Source organism: Leiobunum rupestre, chromosome 3 (genome assembly GCF_980474605.1).
Source record: "Leiobunum rupestre chromosome 3, qqLeiRupe1.1.hap1, whole genome shotgun sequence".
Taxonomy (NCBI): Eukaryota; Metazoa; Arthropoda; class Arachnida; order Opiliones; family Sclerosomatidae; genus Leiobunum; species Leiobunum rupestre.
Genome location: NC_143386.1, coordinates 52,758,111 through 52,776,996, shown reverse-complemented (window position 1 = coordinate 52,776,996; position 18,886 = coordinate 52,758,111). Strand labels below are relative to the sequence as shown.

Genomic DNA, 18,886 nt, shown 5'->3' with positions numbered 1-18,886 from the left:
AATGAAATCCGTATCAACATAGAAATTATTTTTTCCACATTTAATACAATCGGGAGTTTAACCCAAAAAACTCTAAGCCCTTTCCGAAATTTATATTTCTGAATTTTATCCTAAACACAATTATAAATCTTGTACATAAATGTAAGCTTGGCAGTTATTGTTCATTGATTGAAAGACTAATTTTTCATATCGTACGTCGTTTTTATTTAAAAAAAAAATAGAAAAAATAAATAACATAATTTTTGTTATAATCAACAAATTAGCTTTACTGATCGTTCTTTCTTAATTTTGTACGGCGCCTTTGACGGCGAAAAGCATTTGCATATTTTAATCTATCAGGAAACTATCGCTTCAAAATTTTGAGTAATTAAAAATAGAGCTTAAAATAAATCGGATTATATTTAGATTTTAAACTTTTGCCATTTGATGCAAGCTTCCGTAATAAATACAAGAATGGAGAGACTTCCACCGAATAAAACGAGTGAGAAATAAGGAAAAGCCAGATTTTGGGCGTTCCTCTTTTCACCGTAGAAGTCGGTCGTCTTCTCAGTTATGCACCTGTCTTCGAGGCGCCAGTACTCCGTCTCGATCCTCTTCCCTATAATTCCCATTGCAAAGTACTGACGTATACTGAAATTGGAAACATAAATTAACCCTATACACTCTAAGAAAAAATCTTCCATTGTTATTCTCCCTGACGTTGAAACGTTATCTAAATTTAATATTCACCTAATCGTTATATCACCATGTATCTCTAAAACTATGCCCCTTAGAACATAAGTTTTTTAAATTCAAGAGTACCATTTGTAGTTTTGCTCAGGGAACCAAAGGACTCTGGACAAGTTTAATATTTTGTGAAAGAGGCGCGTGAGTCTAACAACCAATAAAGATTATTATTTATATTTTCTTACATGCCGTTCATATTTTCCAGAATGTCTTTTGAAATAGTTTTCTTGTTGGTCCAAAGTGCATTGCTTAAAATCCCCAAAGCCTCAGGAGCTCTGAAGAACGCTGGGATTTTCACTTTCTTGGTTTTGCAGTATTTGGCCGCATAATTTAAATCATCTCTCCAAACTATTAAAACTAATTTTCCACCAGCTAAATTCTCCACAATTTTTTTCCCTCTGTATGCTCTTTGTTTAATATCTGTTCCTTTTTCACCTGGAAACTGCAATATCGCATTATGTCAAATTTCTTCGAAATAAAATTAATATGGTTATATTTTGCTCGCCTAAAGAAATATTTTGTAATGAAAACTACTCATCTCAGTTAGTTTAAACAGCTATGAAATCTACTAAACACCTATGAGTAACAATTGTAAGATTAAACGTATGCAAAGATATGTTTTCAAATTTTTTATTTAACGTTCGCTAACTTTTAATTTACTGTTTGCTTATTTTTAATTTACTGTTCGCTTTCTTCTTCATTTCGTATTACAAATTAAAAGAACATACGTGAAATTTTTCACCTGAAAAACCTTTATCGACCAAAGTACGTCGTTATTTCCAAACTTTCTGGGACTTTTTATTGATTCACGTTTTAAGAAGTTTAGAAAAATAGCTTTTACCTTTATGAATTGTTTTAAGCTGCTAGCTTCACCAGAAACTTTAATCTGCAAGTTTTTTTGCTGAAGAATATCGTCAAGGTTATAGACAAAGGATCGATATCCTGTTACCAAGTTCGTCGTGATAATTGTGATCAAAACACTATGCAGAACAAGTAGAGATATATACCAAACGCCTAGCAGAATATTCACCGATATTTTTTTATTAGTTTGAGAGTTTGCTAAAATTTCAAAAGCAAAATTGTTATTAGAAACATTAAAAACTATAAACGCATTAACGGCGAAAAGTAAAATTTTCTTAAAAGATATTTTAATAGTACCTAATAACAGTAACGTAACGAGTAAAAACTGCCCAAATTTTGTTGATAACAATCCTGGTGAACCACAAAATTTCGTTTTAACAAAGTAAATTTAACGTTTTTAATCTGGTTAATAACGCCGAATTTTCAATACAGGAAATGATATGGGCAAGTTAATTTGTTATTAAATCAATTTTAACTTGTGGGTCTTTATCAAGGAACCTATAAAACAGAAGCTTGAGACTAACGACAGAGAATCAATTAAGCATAATATCTTGTAATTCCGAATATGAAAGAGAGAGCATTTTGACGTGGATAAACGAATAATTCATATATTTTGATTTAATCAAATCTTTGAGCCTTTAAATTAATAAATTGAAGCATAAGTGCATTTAAAACATTTACTGACAAGTACTTTCGCTACAATAGACTTGTTTTTTAATAGTCTCATATATTAAATTTTGATAGAACAACATTGTGTGTACTATTTCGAATACGCTGCACTACAACTTTCCAATTAAAGTTATTATTGTACTTCCTCCCGGAAACAACATTTTAAAACATCAAATTTACCATTTAAACCCTGACAATTTCTAAATGACTTACATTGTAAAAATAATGATTCGAAAAAAGTCCAAAAATATGCTTTTTTTACTTTGAGCACCTTCTTCAAAACGCATTTCGAATGTAAATATTCTAATCCGATACATAATATTGATAGAAAAATCAAACATATAGCCACCGAGCTCATCAGCTGAAACAAATTTAAACTGTTAGTTTTTGGGAAATGATAAAATACGCGAAAAAGTAGATTAGTCCATAATTAAAAGGGATAATATAGCTAAATCCTAAACAAATTTGAAGAAATTAAAAAACTTACTACTAACTCGTACCCAATAGGTCTTCGAGCAAAAAACGCGAAACTCGGATCAAATAGATCTTCGAGTAATAAACTAAATTAAAAATAAATAAAATAGCCAGAAATTCCAACGGTAGACCGGTTTCGTTCTATTTGGAACTCATCAGTACCGTGCGGGAAATCTGGCTGGCGACTGGAGAAACTAAGCCTAAACATTAAAAATTTCAAAACGCGTTGCATATAGCAACGGAAAGCCGAAAAGGGGGAGAAGGCCAGATTTCCCGCACGGTACTGATGAGTTCCAAATAGAACGAAACCGGTCTACCGTTGGAATTTCTGGCTATTTTATTTAATTTTAATTTAGTTTATTACTCGAAGATCTATTTGATCCGAGTTTCGCGTTTTTTGCTCGAAGACCTATTGGGTACGAGTTAGTAGTAAGTTTTTTAATTTCTTCAAATTTGTTTAGGATTTAGCTATATTATCCCTTTTAATTATGGACAAATCTATTTTATCATCCTTCTCACAGTCCATAGGTGGTTTCTTCTAACTTAGTTTTTGGGAAAGTCGCGTCTAAAATTTATGTATGAAATAATCAATTATTAAAATATTATCATATTTAATAAATTTTATACTTATTTTGTTTTAATATCGATATTACTATTAAATAAAATATTGCTAAAATAGTTTTTTTTGCTAAAACCAAATCTTTTCTATGTAAAATTTGTCTATCAATGGGGCACAATGTATTTCATAAAATATTCATGAAAATTGATTTTAAATGAACAACCCGTAATGATGTACTTCAGAACTAAATTTCTGGTTATCGTATGTTTCTTTAGGAAACTCAGATTACGCACTGCGATCAAAGTTCGGAGCGCTCTACCTATAGGCACTCTCCTGCGAGCTCCAGCGCTTTCACGACTTAACTTTAGTCAGTAGCGCTAATATTCTTAAAACATCACTCACCCAAAGTGGAATATGAAGCAAACTGGAAATTGGGGATCTAAACGCGTATTGCTCTCGTTTTGAAATCAGAACAACTCTTGAATAGTAAATTTCGGCTGTATATTGATTATCGTTCACTCTATCTTGAGTCAGTGAGTAGGGATACATCCAAATATCATAATCCTAATTAAATTATAAATGTGTTCAAAATGTAAACATATCCCCCAACTTATTAATATATTAATAAAATGGTCACGTTAGTTATAGAGTTCAAATAACGGGTTTATGGAAAAAAAATTACCCACCCGCCAGTGGGTATACGTTTGTATGAAAAATGTAACGTGAGTGTTTCGGGTTTTTAGGCCAATTTGTATTACGCGTTAAGTGGGTACTTCGGGTACCCTTTGAAACCTGACATTTGATATACAGTGGTTTTATATGTAAATGTTTTATATATTTGTGGAAAACAGAGAGATGCAAGGTCAATATGTTCATTTCACCTTTACACATTTTATATAAACTCTGTACAATAAAAAAAATAAAAATAAACCCATGCTATGGTAGGGTATTTTTATTGGCGGGCCGGATGGGTATTTTCTAATGGGTTTCTCACATTGCAGGTGGGCAATGGTAACGTTTTTAGTATGCAATTTCCCATCTTTAGAACCTTAAAGGCTGAAAAGAGAGATTCCATTTCCTCCAGCCCGAATTTTGACGCCCGCTAAACTGAATTTGTCAATTTCTTGAGGAGTAACTGCTCAGACGGTTTTTGAACAGAATATCGATAATGAGCATCACCCAATCTGTCAGAGCTGTCAAGAAAGCTGTCAGAGTTGTCAATCAGTTGTCAGAAATGTCAATCAGTTTAGCTGTCAAGAAAGTTGTCAGAGTTGTCAATCAGTTGTCAGAAATGTCAATTAGTTTAGCTGTCAATAAAGCTGTCAGAGTTGTCAATAAGTTGTCAGAAATGTAAATCAGTTGTCACTCTTCAAAAAAATTTGTACAGGATGCGAGTGGTGGAAATTTTCTCTCTTCTCGATCTTTAAGGATAAATTTATTCGCTTCGTTAGCGAATTTGTCACTTTTCTGTTTATGAATACAATAATATATCTCCCATCCCCTTACGTACCTTAACAATGAATTTGTCCACTCTGAAAATAGCCGATACGCTCACAAAAATGTCCATTGCAATTTCATTACGAATCAGAAAACCGCTCATTTCCGCGTTGGTATCTCGATTACATGTACCATATTAACTATTTATCTCGTTCAATATTACATATACTCTATTGACGAACTATATTTATTAAACAGAATTGGGTTGAGTGCAAGTTTTGGATAGCTATTTAGAGCCCGCTGACCATTTTGCGAAGTTTTGAATTCGACCTCCTTTGGCACTCTTAAGAATTTTTTTATCAGCGGTACAAAATAAATTAAGAAATATTAACTATTTGAGTCGTACATTTGTTAATCCAAATTGCTTCCAGTCTACATCGTATGTCATAAACGTATGCAATTTGTGTTTTTATGCCTATCACGCTTAAAAATGAAAAAATATCTTACCTTCACATTTCGGTTATTTAGAGTCCAACTATTGAAAATTAACACTTTAAATAATGAATTTAATGCCATTACCATATTACTATCGAAATAACCATAACAAGTTACCTCTTATCAATCGAGGAAATGAATACCTCTTTCATTCGGTCAAAATGTTATTAAAAGGACAAATATTTGTGAAAATATTTTAAATATCCAGGTCATCCCGACCTCATTTAGTTACTTAGTTACAATTTATTTAGTTATACGATGGTTACATTTAACATGAAATCCTAGTTTTACTCTGGTTTTTGTTGAAACGATTATCGAAATTTAGTTCTTCACTTCTTTGCTAACTTATTACATTATTTAAATGCCACTAGCCAGCGTGAATACAAACTTGGAGATGAACTAGCCTTGAAAACTGATTTCATGCAATGTTGTGGCTTTACTTAGGCTAGGCTGGAAAGTTATAGGGTTGATTATATTTTGGTTTAGTTGGTTTTGGTTCCCTACCTAGGTTAAGTTGGCTGGAAAGATAATGTGAGGTAACCACATAACTTAAATCCCAAAAGACTAAATAATTTAGACTAGGAAACCGAACTTAATGCGCTCGATTTTGAAACCATTACAGATATTCAAAGAATATAAAATTAAGGTAATTCTTAACCAAGAAAGAAAATGAATCAAGAAAATGTACCATCAAAGACTCTTAACATCTGATAGCCAGTGTAATATTTAGTACTTAGCAAAATTAGCTAATAATTAATTTAATTACTGTTGAACTAATTTCTTGATTGTCTTATTGAACTTTTAAACCAATTTGTTAAATAAGTTTTGTAGTTATTTTTATTTTACTAAGTATTCCATTTATTTATAACTTATTCTGGCAATTTTTAGCAAAAGAATTTATCATATTTTTAAATTTCGTTATTTACTAAATGAATATGTGATTGTTTTATTTTGGTTTGTTGGCAATAGCAAAATGAGTTATTTAGTAATTGGCTTAGCCCATTAGAAATTGGCTTACAATATAAAAAAACGAAATTAGTATTTGCAAGAGAAATAATTTACTGAAATACCCTTGTAGGAAAAAATGTTAAAGCCAGTCAATTTGTTTCGTAAAATAAGAAATTTGATTTGAAATATTGAAGAACATTTAAAAGCCCTATTCCCAAAAGAATTTGGAACTTGAAATCGCTAGTTGACTCAGGCCCATGGTTGTGCCTGGGATATCGATGTCCTGTATGTAGTACGCCTGTTTTTCCCCCATTTTCCTACGATGACTTAAAAAAGCTGAAAATAACCTGGAATTGGAACAACGTGAAAAATATAAAAACTGAAATAATGTGTCAATTATCAAGACTGGAATAACATGGAAAAAAGCAAAAATGAACATAGAAAATACAGGGTGTTTCAAAGATGTCTTGCACAAATTTACAGACGTGTTCTTTGGGTAACAAGGAGTGTATAAGGTCTGGAGAAACCTTTTCCTAAATTGAACCGTATCCGAGTATCGGCCTCCAAAACGTCGAAAAATGCAGAAATGTGCAGTCTTCAATATTCTTTGAACCCAATTGCTTTCGTTCACAAAGCATTGGTTTCCTATCTTCTTCAATAAAAATACTAATATAAAAAGTGCGTTATTAAAATAAAATAAGTAAGCTACGTGTTCAAATATATTTAAACAATCACAAGGTGTTTCTACACCTATTACAAAAATGAAATGATTGAATTTCGTTTTTTTAATCTTCTAATGCAATAAGTAAGTAAAAATGAACACCTTGTGAGACGTTTTGGAACGTATCTCGCTCGTCTCGGTGATTTTTACCGAATGCTAGTACACTGAATACATGTATAGTAGGCTTGTGTTATTAATAGTATCACCGACAAAAATAAATTGCCTATAGGTTTAGACTACAACCAATTTTCTAAAGGTTTTTGGACAGGTACGAGGCTCGAATTTGCAAGCCACGGGACCCGCTTTTGCAGAAGGACACGTTCCAGTAGATGTTGAGGATAAAGTACTTCCTATCTTCGAGGATGATCCTACGACAAGTACGAGGCCAGTTTGACGTCAATTGCGAGTTGACCATGTACTTGTCTAGCGTATCCTTCGAGGACACCAGTACCACCCATTCCATTTACAAATCGTTCAATCTTTAAATGAGGCCGATTATCCATGACGAGTCAAATTTTTTCAGGGGTTTCAGAAGCAGACTAACGACGTCAATTGGTTAAGTACGCTCCTAGTTTCTGACGAGGCTAATTTTTCCCGTGACGGAATCTCCAAGTTACATAATCGTCATGAGTGGCAGCAAGAAAATCCTCACGCGACTACCGTTAGGTCACATCAAGTTCAATATCAACGTCTGGTGCAGAATTCTTGCCGACCGTTTAATTGGTCCTTATTTTCTACCACCAAGACCAACAAGTGAGTCGTACTCAAACTTTCTACAAGCCAATTTATCAGAGCCACTTGAATACGTACCGCTAGTAGTAAGACAACGAATGTGGTTTATGCATGACGGAGAACCTCTCATTTTAAGCCTTAGAGCTCATCTTTTTGCCGAGTATACTTAGATGTTGATAGGTCGAGGTGGAACTGTTGCATGGTCAACAAGATATCTTGATTTTAACCCATGTAATTTCTACCTTTGGGGCCATTTCAAGGACTTGGTATAGATGACCTACGTCAACGCATAAATGAAGCCTGCGACACAATCCGAAACACGCCAGTAATCGTTCTTCGTGTTGGAGAATCTTTCTGAAGACCCTTTCGAACCACTTTTGTTAATACAATGATCAATGTAATATTGTATATGTAAGCTCTGACAAAGCATAGGACAAAGAAATGCATGTGTCTCTTGGTAATTAAAATCACCTTGTCATTATTTTAAATCGTAAAAATAGCATACTTCTAGATGCGAACGCTTAGTAAGCTTTTGCTAGTAGAAAGTTTTATTTACTTATCTCAGAAGACGTTTTAACCTAACTTTAAGTTCTGGGGACATCTTGAAATATTGGTACCCAAGACTGAAGTCCGCAACATTGACGACCCACGACAACGTATTATTTATCGCTGTGAAACTATTTGCGACCGAAACGGGTCTAGATGACGCATGGTGAAGAACTGTTTAAATTTCAAGGACTTGGTATAGATGACCTACGTCAACGGATAAATGATGCCTGCGACACAATCCGAAACACGCCAGTAATCGTTCTTCGTGTTGGAGAATCTTTCTGAAGGCCATTTCGAACCACTTTTGTTAATACAATGATCAATGTAATATTGTTTATGTAAACTCTGAGAAAGCATAGAACAAAGAAATGCATGTGTCTCTTGGTAATTAAAATCACCTTGTCATTATTTTAAATCGTAAAAATAGCATACTTCTAACCTAAGGTCTTTAAGTTCTGGGGAAATCTTGAAACATTGGTACCCAAGACTGAAGTCCGCAACATTGGCGACCCACGACTACGTATTATTGATCGCTGTGAAACTATTTGCGACCGAAACGGGTCTAGATGACGCATGGTGAAGAACTGTTTAAGGGGTCTTATAAAGTCAAGCGACTGCTTAAGTTTCTAACTTGCTAGGTTCCACAGTGTGATCAATTTCACCTCCGACGAGTAGTTCCACCTGATGTCGTTGGATTTCGCTCGCGAATTCGTAACACGCCTCGAATCTTCGAACAGATTCAAGAATGATTTGCGTCTTCTCGAGGTGATAATTTTGAAAACATTTTGTAATTCAGTTAAATTTGTGCTTATGGCCTTTGAAGAAAAAGAACGAAACTCATTAAGTAACTTTAATATTACTTTCAATTTAGTGGTCACTATGAAACAACTTGTTATGGTTTATTTCTAGACGTAAAATACTAGTTTCAATTACTAATTAACTTTTGATACTTGTGATCGTTTTCTTAAGTTTTCGATAAAAAAATAAATGCTAGTAAACAGAAACAATTGGGTCCAAGGAATAATAAATCTTCACATTTTTGATGGCCAATTACTCGCATACGGTTCAATTTAGGAAAATAATTCTTAGGATCTTTTTCACTCCTTGTTACACGAAAAACACGCGTATAAATTTGTGCCAGACTTCTCTGAAACACTTTGTATGTAGTGATAGTAAACACCCTGTATAATTAAAAACGTTTCGCTTACGATTTCAGTATATACCATTTCATAAGGTACGAACTCACAATTTCCCACCATGATTAGCTCGAACGCCGGGTGGGGGTTGATGGTGGGAAGCCCCCGATAAATTAAATTTAGATATTGTAAATTGATTTTTACTTTATTTACGTTTCCCATTATTCCAGTTTCGATAATTTTTACATTATTCCAGTTTTGGTACTTTCCGAGTTATTCCAGTTTTGGTACTTTCCGAGTTATTCCAGTTTGGCTAATTTCAATGTTATTTTAGTTTCTCTAATTTCAATGTTATTTTAGTTTTGTCTAATATCAATGTTTTTCCAGTTTTGAAACTTTCAGCGTTATTCCAGTTATGCTACTTTCCACAGTATTCCGAATTTCTAGCTTTCCCCGTTTTTCAAGTTTTCCGATTCTACGTTCTTTTAGTCTCACGCTATTCCGATTTCCCATTATTCCAGTGTTAAAATAATCAACGTTGTTTCAATTCCACGCTATTCCGATACCCCCTTATTTCAGTTTTAACATTTTCCACGTCATTCCGGTTCGACGTTATTAAGGTGTCCCCTAGACATTAGTGCGACAAATTTCTGATGTATCGAACGAATGTTCAAATTGGCGACACTCACTTTTCAAGGCGAAACAAGGTGTTAAATATGAAATAATAAATTAACTTTCTCAAATGCTTTAAATACCAAAATAAGTCAACTATAAAACCAGTTTTGGAAAATATATTTGTACAAGAGAAGTTTTTCTCACTTGAGACGTTTTGAAATTCCCATAAAGAGATCCACGATAGGCCCAGTTAACCCTTCGAAAAATGTTCCAAGGTTCGCTCCTCGTTCTTTGTAAGACAGAGGTCGATACTAAAATTGTGCATATTAAAATAAAATTACTTGTTATGTTATATTTAGTTGCAAGGGTGATAAGATGAAAAATGACTGCTAGCTCTATTAGAACAGGTGAGGTATGATTTGACATCAAAACAATTTGAAGACTAATTTTATTGTTGATTAAAGGTGTCAAAAAATTACGTTCTGCTTCGCTTCTTTCGTTATATTTTCCTCTTTTTCGGAGGGAAAAGCATTGCAACCTTTATAACGTTTTCCCATTTATTTTAACACATTTATGAAAACATTTGTTACTACACTATACAGTCATCGACGTCATGTTTGCTTTATTTAGGTCGAGTCGAGTTCGGGTCTCTTTGGACCACAACCCGAAACTGACCCAAACTCGGTTAGTCATATAGTAAAGCGGTACACGACCTTACTTATAGAATAGAACAATTATTTAAAAAACCACAGATCGATCGATCATATAGTTTAGCGTGAAGATTTATTATCCTTGCCGCCAAAAGTCAGGAGAAACGAAGGGGAACGATACGTCGGCTAGAAGCAGTAAGTGTTATTTACAATAATAAGTGCCTTTTTGGCATCTAGAATCAACAATAATTTTTTTTAGAGCTTTATTGATACATTTTTCCTTATATTGACTGTATTATAGATAAATGAAACATCGTAAAAATTTCGAACGATTTCACTATATTATTTCGGAGCAATTTCTCAATGTAAACTCGGCTAAACATATGCTAAGCTCTCTCACGTTGTCAGTGGTTATGTAATTATTTTTCCACCAGTAAACGCTTTGAGCTTTCTTAGTTTCATTTGAAGAAAGGAAGTGTTCTGAGCCAAAGCATTAAATTTGTCATATCAATGTTCGGATTGATTTTCTGCTAATAATTGTTTCTATAAAATACAGGAGGTCTGGTGTAATTTCTTTCTTCGTCACTTGCTAAAGTTATTGAAAATAGAGAGCACGCGCTCGAATCGATTAAGATTTTGGAATTTGAAGTCCACGTGTGAAATGCGCTTGCCAATTAACACTAAAAAGTTAAAGCCCGTAACGCAGATAAAAACTGTTTTGCATAATTGTTTTATTGATTTATTTTAAAGAAACATCTATTCTTCTCCCAAATATACATATTTCCACAATTGACATTTTAAATAAAAACTATTAGTTCAAATGATCAAGATGTCGAAGTAACAACCAACTCCAGTACCTTCTTAAAACATTAACGAGCTCGCAGATATAGAAAAGTTAAATAACCAAAGGAGGAAGCCTGAAACAGTCAAATTACTTTACGTGGATATATTTCATCGCATTGAAATATTTAACATCTTATCACTATACAGGGTGTTTCAAAAGGTTATGTTGTAGGGGGTGAGTGGAGAAGTATGCCTGTTATTTTTCCCCATTTTCCTACGATTAGTTAAAAGAGCGCCAGAGAGCTTTAAAGTGTGGCCTACTAGCCCCTGGAAGTAGGCTGCAACAAGCACAAAACCAAGCAGCAGGGAAATGAGTTTTCAGGGGTACGATGAATTTGCGAATGCGTGGGAATTGAGATAAATATCAAAACACAACTGACGAATAACTAGCTCCCATTTCGTGTCCTACAGCCCGTGTGCTGGTTGACGGGTTGTCGTTGAAATCCTCTAGCACCTCTTCATCGAACTGAACATTGTGGGCAACCCGTGGTCGACTTTCTTCGTTCTTGTTCTGTAAAACGAGCAATACGTTTGTAACGAACTAGTCGCAGAGAAGTTCAAGTAAAAAATTAAGTAACGTACCCAGAATGTGCCTGTCTCACGTTATCGAAGATGGGCATAGGTAAAAGTCCGTGAGACGGAGATGCGCCGGTTCGTTTACCTTTCCTGGTAGAGACGTTGAACAGCCAAAGCATTGCCATCAGCTTCGTCATACATGAAATGAATATCCGCCAATTCTTCCGAAGTGAACTCCATTGTTTTAGTTTAACAGTGATGAGAAATTGCGGTCCATCACGACTTTAAATACCTAAGTTTTTTTACGCTGGATACCTCGATTTGTTTACAATTTTTTTTACCTATCACATGAACCCAAAGCTTAAGGTTCGCATTTCCCTGCTGCTTGGTTTTGCGCTTGCTGCAGCCTACCTCCAGGGGCTAGTAGGACACACTTCGAAGCTCTCTGTTGCTCTTTTAACTCATCGTAGGAAAATGGGGAAAAAACAGGCATACTTCTCAACTTACCCCTACAACTCCTTAAAATTTTTACATCACGCTTTGAAACACCCTGTATAATGTTTCACACGAAATAACAAAAAATTTAATTTTAGATTCAGTCTAAGCTTATTTGAAAAAGCACAGTGACAATTATTTACGGCTTCAATGTCATACGTCAATTAACCGCTCTCAGATTTAAGTCTAGTTAAGCCCATAGTGTCAAATTATTAAACTTATTTGATGAAGAGGCTAGCAGAGCCACTTAAGGTTATCACTATAAGAATTCTACGAAGTGGTGCGATAAAAATATTAATATTATAATAGAAATGTACCAAGAGAGTTTTTTCAATACTTATGTTCTTCATTTTCAGCGATTGTACGAGTGACTGGCCAATCTCAATGTAAATCAAACTTTTCAAGGAGCCTCACCTTTCTTACTCAAATAGTAAACGAAAGTACAGATTGACGATGTTGCATTTTGCTGTGACATATTCTTAATAGTAGGTACGAAACATTAAGTGTAATCGATATTTCGGTTGCTTTTAGAACATCATTTTCCTTTTAGGCATTAAGTTAAGAGGGTCCTACTTTCTACTTACAGGCTCAAAATGCTATTTACAAAGTGAAAGTATATAAGCGAAAATTTTATTATTTTATTTTCGTATTTCTATTTACTTACAAGGAGACGACCCGAGGTATTACCCACCGATTTTGTTCAAACTCGGGAGGTTGGTAGACCTTTATGTAACTTGAAAAATCCTAAAGGGAATGTATTCAATGGGAAACCGTTTTACCATGGCAACGAAAAAAATTTTTTACAACAACAAATTGAAATTTTCCCATTGAAAATATTGATTCTGATTTATTCCAAGCCTTGTGAAAATTTTTAACAAACTTCTACATTTTGAAAATACCAAAAATATAAATTTTTTTATAAGAATTGACGAAAAAAGTCAAAATTGATCAACTTTTTATTAATTTGAACAAACTGAGCGAAAATTATCCCAATGGGCTAAAAATGGAAAAATGTGAGAGAAACTTTAAAAAAATACAAACATTGAAAAATATTTCAAAATTGTTTGAAATAAATTAACGATTTTAATTTTTTTAGCAAAAGCAGTAAATTTGATGAAAAACTATTATAAATGATAGGAATTAATTGAAAAAGCTTATTTGTGAAATACCGTCATAATATATAGATAAATTGGTGTATTTGAAAAAAAATATTTTGGTCAATTTGGTCAACAATGATCAAAATTCGAATAAATAGATCAAAATAAAAAATTTAAATTAAAAACCAATGTATAAAAAATGACTAAATTTTACAAAATATCTCAAAATATTTTTTCAAAATTGATTAAATTGAATAAATTTGTACCAATTTGATCAAAAGCAGTAGTTTCGATCAAAATTGAAAGGGATTTTTTGAAATTTATCAGTCGTTTAAAATTGGATCAAAATATAGATAAATTGTGTTTTTGAAAAATAAATCGAAATTAGCAAAATTTTAAAATGCTAAATTCGACAATATTTTAATTTTAGATAAATTAGGGGAGAAAAAGTGAAAATCGACGTTATATGAGAACGATCGACTATATTTCAAAAATTGCTAGTGTATTTGAGTAAAATCAAGTTAAGTTTAGTTACTTTAATTAAATTTAAATAAAGTTGAGTTAATTTTAAAAACCCAATAAATCTTCAGAAAAAATGAGTTAATTGTTTATTTTAATGAATATTAACTACATTTGAGTAATCATATATAAACATTTGGAACCAGTAGAAAATTGAGTAAATTAATTGATTTTGAGAAATTTCGAGTGAATTTGAGAATTGCCAACAAAAATGGATTTATAAATAATATATTTTAATTAATTAATACCTTTAATTTATTTTTCTGTTTAATTTTAGATTTGATTTAAAATAAGTATAAGATGCAAATTTTAAATCTTTAATGAAGTTAATTTAGGTCTGGAAATACTCAGTGAATTTAATAAATATTTTCAACTTTTAATGCTATACACCAGAGATGGGCAAAAAATCATTTGGCGAATAACGAATAAATTACTAAATAACAAAATATCTGATCATATTTATTCGTCGATTGACAGGGCTAAATATTTTAGGTATAGTTATTTGGCAATTAAACAAATATTTTGCCGTGGTCTTATTTGATAAATAATTTAAAACATAATATTTTCGATTATTATCTGGAAAATAATATTTTACGAATATTTCATGATCATTCATTTGTTAAATTGTTTTTTTACAAAATATTTTCAGTCATTTATTTCGCGAAATAAAAAATGGAAATATTTTCTTTAATTTAAATAACGAATAAGGATTTTAGTTAATCGAGTAAACGCAAGGTTAAAAAAAATGCTTATCGCACTATAAGGAGTAAACTGTTGCGGGATATTTGACTTCCTGATAATGGCAACTTTTAACGCTAATGCCACCGACAAAGCACCTCCAGTTAGAAGCTTTGGAGGCAGTGGCGTAATGAAAAATTTCGAGCCCCCCGCAGGATATCAAAAGGCCCCTTTATAAAAAAAAATGTATTTGTTATAAAGTATTAGTAGTGTCGTAGTAAATGGAATGCAATATATAATATATCTATTTAAATTAAAAACCGCGAATTTCATTTATTAAAATTTGAAAATTAAAATATTATATTCAAAAGCTACCTTTAGATATTTTTTTACGATTTCTACCGTAGGATATTGAGTGAGATTGAATTTCAGTATTAGTTAAAGCCTGTCTTTTGTTCGTCCCGTAACCCATTTTTCTCCATTTTTACAAGTTTTTCTTGTAAAAATACTTAAAACGAAAGGGCCCCCTAGTTTGTGAAAATTAAACCCGCCCCCCCCCCCGCGTTCGCGGGGTCTGCAGGTCCTTAGTTACGCCACTGTTTTAACGATGCTACGAAAATTATGGGGTCGGTGGTATTAGATTAATGTTTTTATTAATTTACTGCCCTTCCGTACTTTTTGCCTTGGGTAAATGATACCCCTAGCTACCCTGGCACCCGGGGCGGTCAGTCCTCCCCCTTATTCCGCCACTGCTACAATCCTTTTCTCGTGATCTACGAATTTCAATCTTGGAATGTCATATTATCGCGTGAAAACCAAATTCACGTATCTTCGTAAGGTTTGTGTATATAGTAAAGGCAAATGATGCTTTCAAGTAAAAATTAGTAGCATTAATTAAATAATTAATTAATAGCTACAGTGGCGTAGCTATAGGGCCGGCGCTAGAGAGGGGGATGTCCATCCGGTGATTGAGAATTTCATTCTCAATCACCGGAAGGACACAAAGAGCTTGGCTCCCGCCGTTCACCCGAGCCTATCCCGTTCCTCCCCCACCCGCGCCCCCATCTCAATCACCAGAATTTCTAATCACCAGAATTTCTAATCACCATAATTGTTATCTCTCATACTATCGATCCCAATCGCTAGAAATTGGCTTTTTCCCCATTCGCTATAAATCGCAGCAGTTTGCCAGAATTAGTTTTATCTCTCCGAAATAATTAATGTACCCAAAATTGGACCGCCAGTTTATTATTCTTTTTAGGGGAATCTCTACGGGAGTTTAACATTACAATAAAGCTAAAAGGTCTAGTTTGGGGTACATTTGGTCCGAAATGGGGTACATAGGGCCGAAAATGGTGACTTTGGTCGTTTTTGGGGTACATTTGGTCCATTTTGGTCCATTTTTGGGTACATCCCTGCTTTCCCCCATCCCCATTCTCCAAAATTAGTTTTCCTCGCGCAGATATCTGGAGATTAGATTTTTACCCGTTTGCTTATCGCTTTCGAACCCCTTAATTTCTAATCTCTAGGCAATAAAAACAAGTTATTTACATTTAATTTTTTATTTTAGAACTTTGTTTTACATGTTAGTAGGTACTATCAGATATTCCATTAGATGGTTATCTTGTACATTACACAATTAAAACAAATTAAAGTAGTTAAGTTTACAGGCATTTAAATGGGGTGAAACGATCTCCTGCAACTTAATTTAATTAAAAGTTCTAACTCACGTATTTGTAGTGTTTAGCAACAGTATCGTCTGACATACAGTCACAAACGTCTTCTTCTGGTACAGGTGAGAAGCTTTTGTCAGAGACCGTAGTTGCTTTTGGCGTCGGGGGAATGACCCATTCTAGCGAAAGGTACTTTTTTTCCGATGGTGAATTATCCCTAGCCGGACAGTTTGGAAAGAATCTAGCATGTTCAAGTTCTGGTACGTCTCCTGATTTCCATCCTTCTAATACGCCATGGCATTTGTAACATCGTACTTCATCGCCCTGCTGAATATAGTAGAATCCAGCCTTCGCTAGTTGCTCCTTAGTGACGTGCGGATTTTTCCAGTGACGAAACGTTTCAAGTCGATACACTTCAATGTCCATAGCTGATCTAGACCAAATACGTTCTATAGTTTCAAATGATACATTCTCTAAGCCTACATTTACCCCTAAGTCTACTAAACCTAATTTTATCAATATGGTTAAATTTCTACGCTAAAATTATCAATATAAACGCTTTTTTCAATATGCAAATTGTTTTAAATATGTCTAAAAATATAGTCTATTACCAAGAAAAAATAGTAACTTACTTAACGGGTAGAAATCCTTTGTCGAGCTGTAGAAAAGACTGAGCGATCCGTCAGCAGGTCTTTACTCGTCAATGCGCCGTAGAGAAATGACGCACGGAAGATTAATTTATTCCTATCTTGTTGAGAATAATTAATCACGTGATCTAAACTTCAAATAACCCTCAAATTCTATTGGCTGTCTCTCTCTGACAGTTTAAACTGCCTCTAATGATTGACGGCACATATTAACCCACTTGAGTATTTGGAAAAACCCTGTGCTACTCGAAGGATAGTTTTGGAAATACCACGTTGACGATATCAAAATCGAGCTCTCACTTGAAAATGTTTACGGAAAACAATCCTCTTGGAAAATTGAGTTACGTAGAAGATTGCTAAAAAAATGGCTAAGTGTTATGTTTTTTTCAATAATGAGTCTTATTTTTTACATTTTAAAGTATTTATTAAGAGTGAAAAATCCCATGACTACACTGACGGCATATCTTAAGTACCGGTGGAAAAAAATCCATTGCTCAAAGTTCAGTTATCTTATTAAACGTGCGCGTACACAGAAAAATGAACGAGTCACGTGATAGTAACTTAACTTCTACGCTAATCTTACCCGTACTAGGCCTAATTTCTGTCTAATACATTTCCAATATATATATATATAAAAGAATGCCTAAAAATTTCATTTTAAATATAATAAAATAGCCTAGCTGATTATTATTATTATTATTATAACTTACTTTTCAGCGTGACCTTCAATGACTATTCCCAATGCTAAGACTCTTTATTGAGATAACGAAAACTTTTAGTATACTATTAATACCATTTTGCGAACTACAGTGAAAAAAGTTACAATTTTACGGTAGAAACGTTTTCAAAATACCATTCTCATTTTAAACGCTTTTTCAATAACTTAAATTGTCTAAAATATATACTCTACAACAAAAACAAAATAGTAAATTACTTTCTACGCTAATCTTGGCCTAAAAAAAAAAGCAAAATACTAAATTTAATTTTTAACTCTAATTCAGATTCCTACCTGGTAAGCCTAAATTTGATATACTAAGTATAATATGCCTTAAAGTTCAAATACTGTCTAATACAATAAATATTTATGAAAAATTCTTACTTTGTATGTACAATGAACGCTCCAAAAGGCTGAAAATGTAACATGGGACAAGACAGAATTTCTACCCAAACCTTTCCGATTGTATCCGTCAAATAAAACAAAGTTCAGCTATCTTATCAATGGTACGCGCGCGCGCTCGGAAAAATGAACGAGTCACGTGAGAATCGGTACGTCACGAGCCCCTATGCATAAATGTTAGGGCGTCTTACTACCATTAGATCTAATCGCACTAGCACATTGTCGAAAAATAAACCAGTTCTTGGGAATAAGAGACGGTTTTTTTTATCAAAGATAAGCCAATTTATAGTTTATTGTATGAAAATATTAATTAATTCGGAAATATATTCGATGCTTACTGTTTTTTTTTTATAAGAATACGCTGAAATACATTTTCCAATACGTAAAAAATTAAAGCTAGACCTAAAAACCTGTAAAGTGTAAATAGTTAAGACTAAATTTCTAACCCTAACCCATGAAAGTACATTTTCCATAAATCATATCCTAACATGAATGCATTTGTTAAGAATACATGTTTTTTTTTTAAAAAAATACGCTAATTAATTTCGTAAAACAAGCATAGATTTTAGTTAGCCCTTCCTCCAAAATGTCCAATAGAGCTAGTACATTCTCGATAAATATACATGTTCTTGGGGAATAAGAGACGTTTTTTATCAAAGTAAGCCAAGTTTAAAGTTTATTGTCATTGGTTCCATAACAAAAACCACATTGTAACGTGATAATGGCTGC

General features: G+C 33.3%; 1 protein-coding gene across 1 annotated transcript; it reads right to left on the bottom strand.

Annotated features, from left to right (window-relative positions):
• Nucleotides 1–401: 401 nt before the first annotated feature.
• Nucleotides 402–2,543, bottom strand: LOC149952576 (uncharacterized). The gene is made up of 4 exons (XM_090169768.1): nucleotides 2,519–2,543; nucleotides 1,568–1,785; nucleotides 912–1,168; nucleotides 402–630 (listed from the first exon to the last, which is right to left on the bottom strand). Exons 1-4 carry the CDS (start codon nucleotides 2,541–2,543, stop codon nucleotides 402–404), a joined length of 729 nt encoding a protein of 242 aa, XP_090025894.1.
• Nucleotides 2,544–18,886: the final 16,343 nt, after the last annotated feature.

Bases quoted from the DNA above. Each gene is read 5' to 3' on its own strand.
- LOC149952576 (XM_090169768.1), bottom strand. From the start codon at position 2,543: ATGCGTTTTGAAGAAGGTGCTCAAA. The intron at 1,786-2,518 runs GTAAAAAAAGCA...TTGAAATTTTAG, and splicing joins TTTTGAAGAAGGTGCTCAAA to CAAACTCTCAAACTAATAAA. The intron at 631-911 runs GTAAGAAAATAT...TTCCAATTTCAG, and splicing joins CTGGAAAATATGAACGGCAT to TATACGTCAGTACTTTGCAA.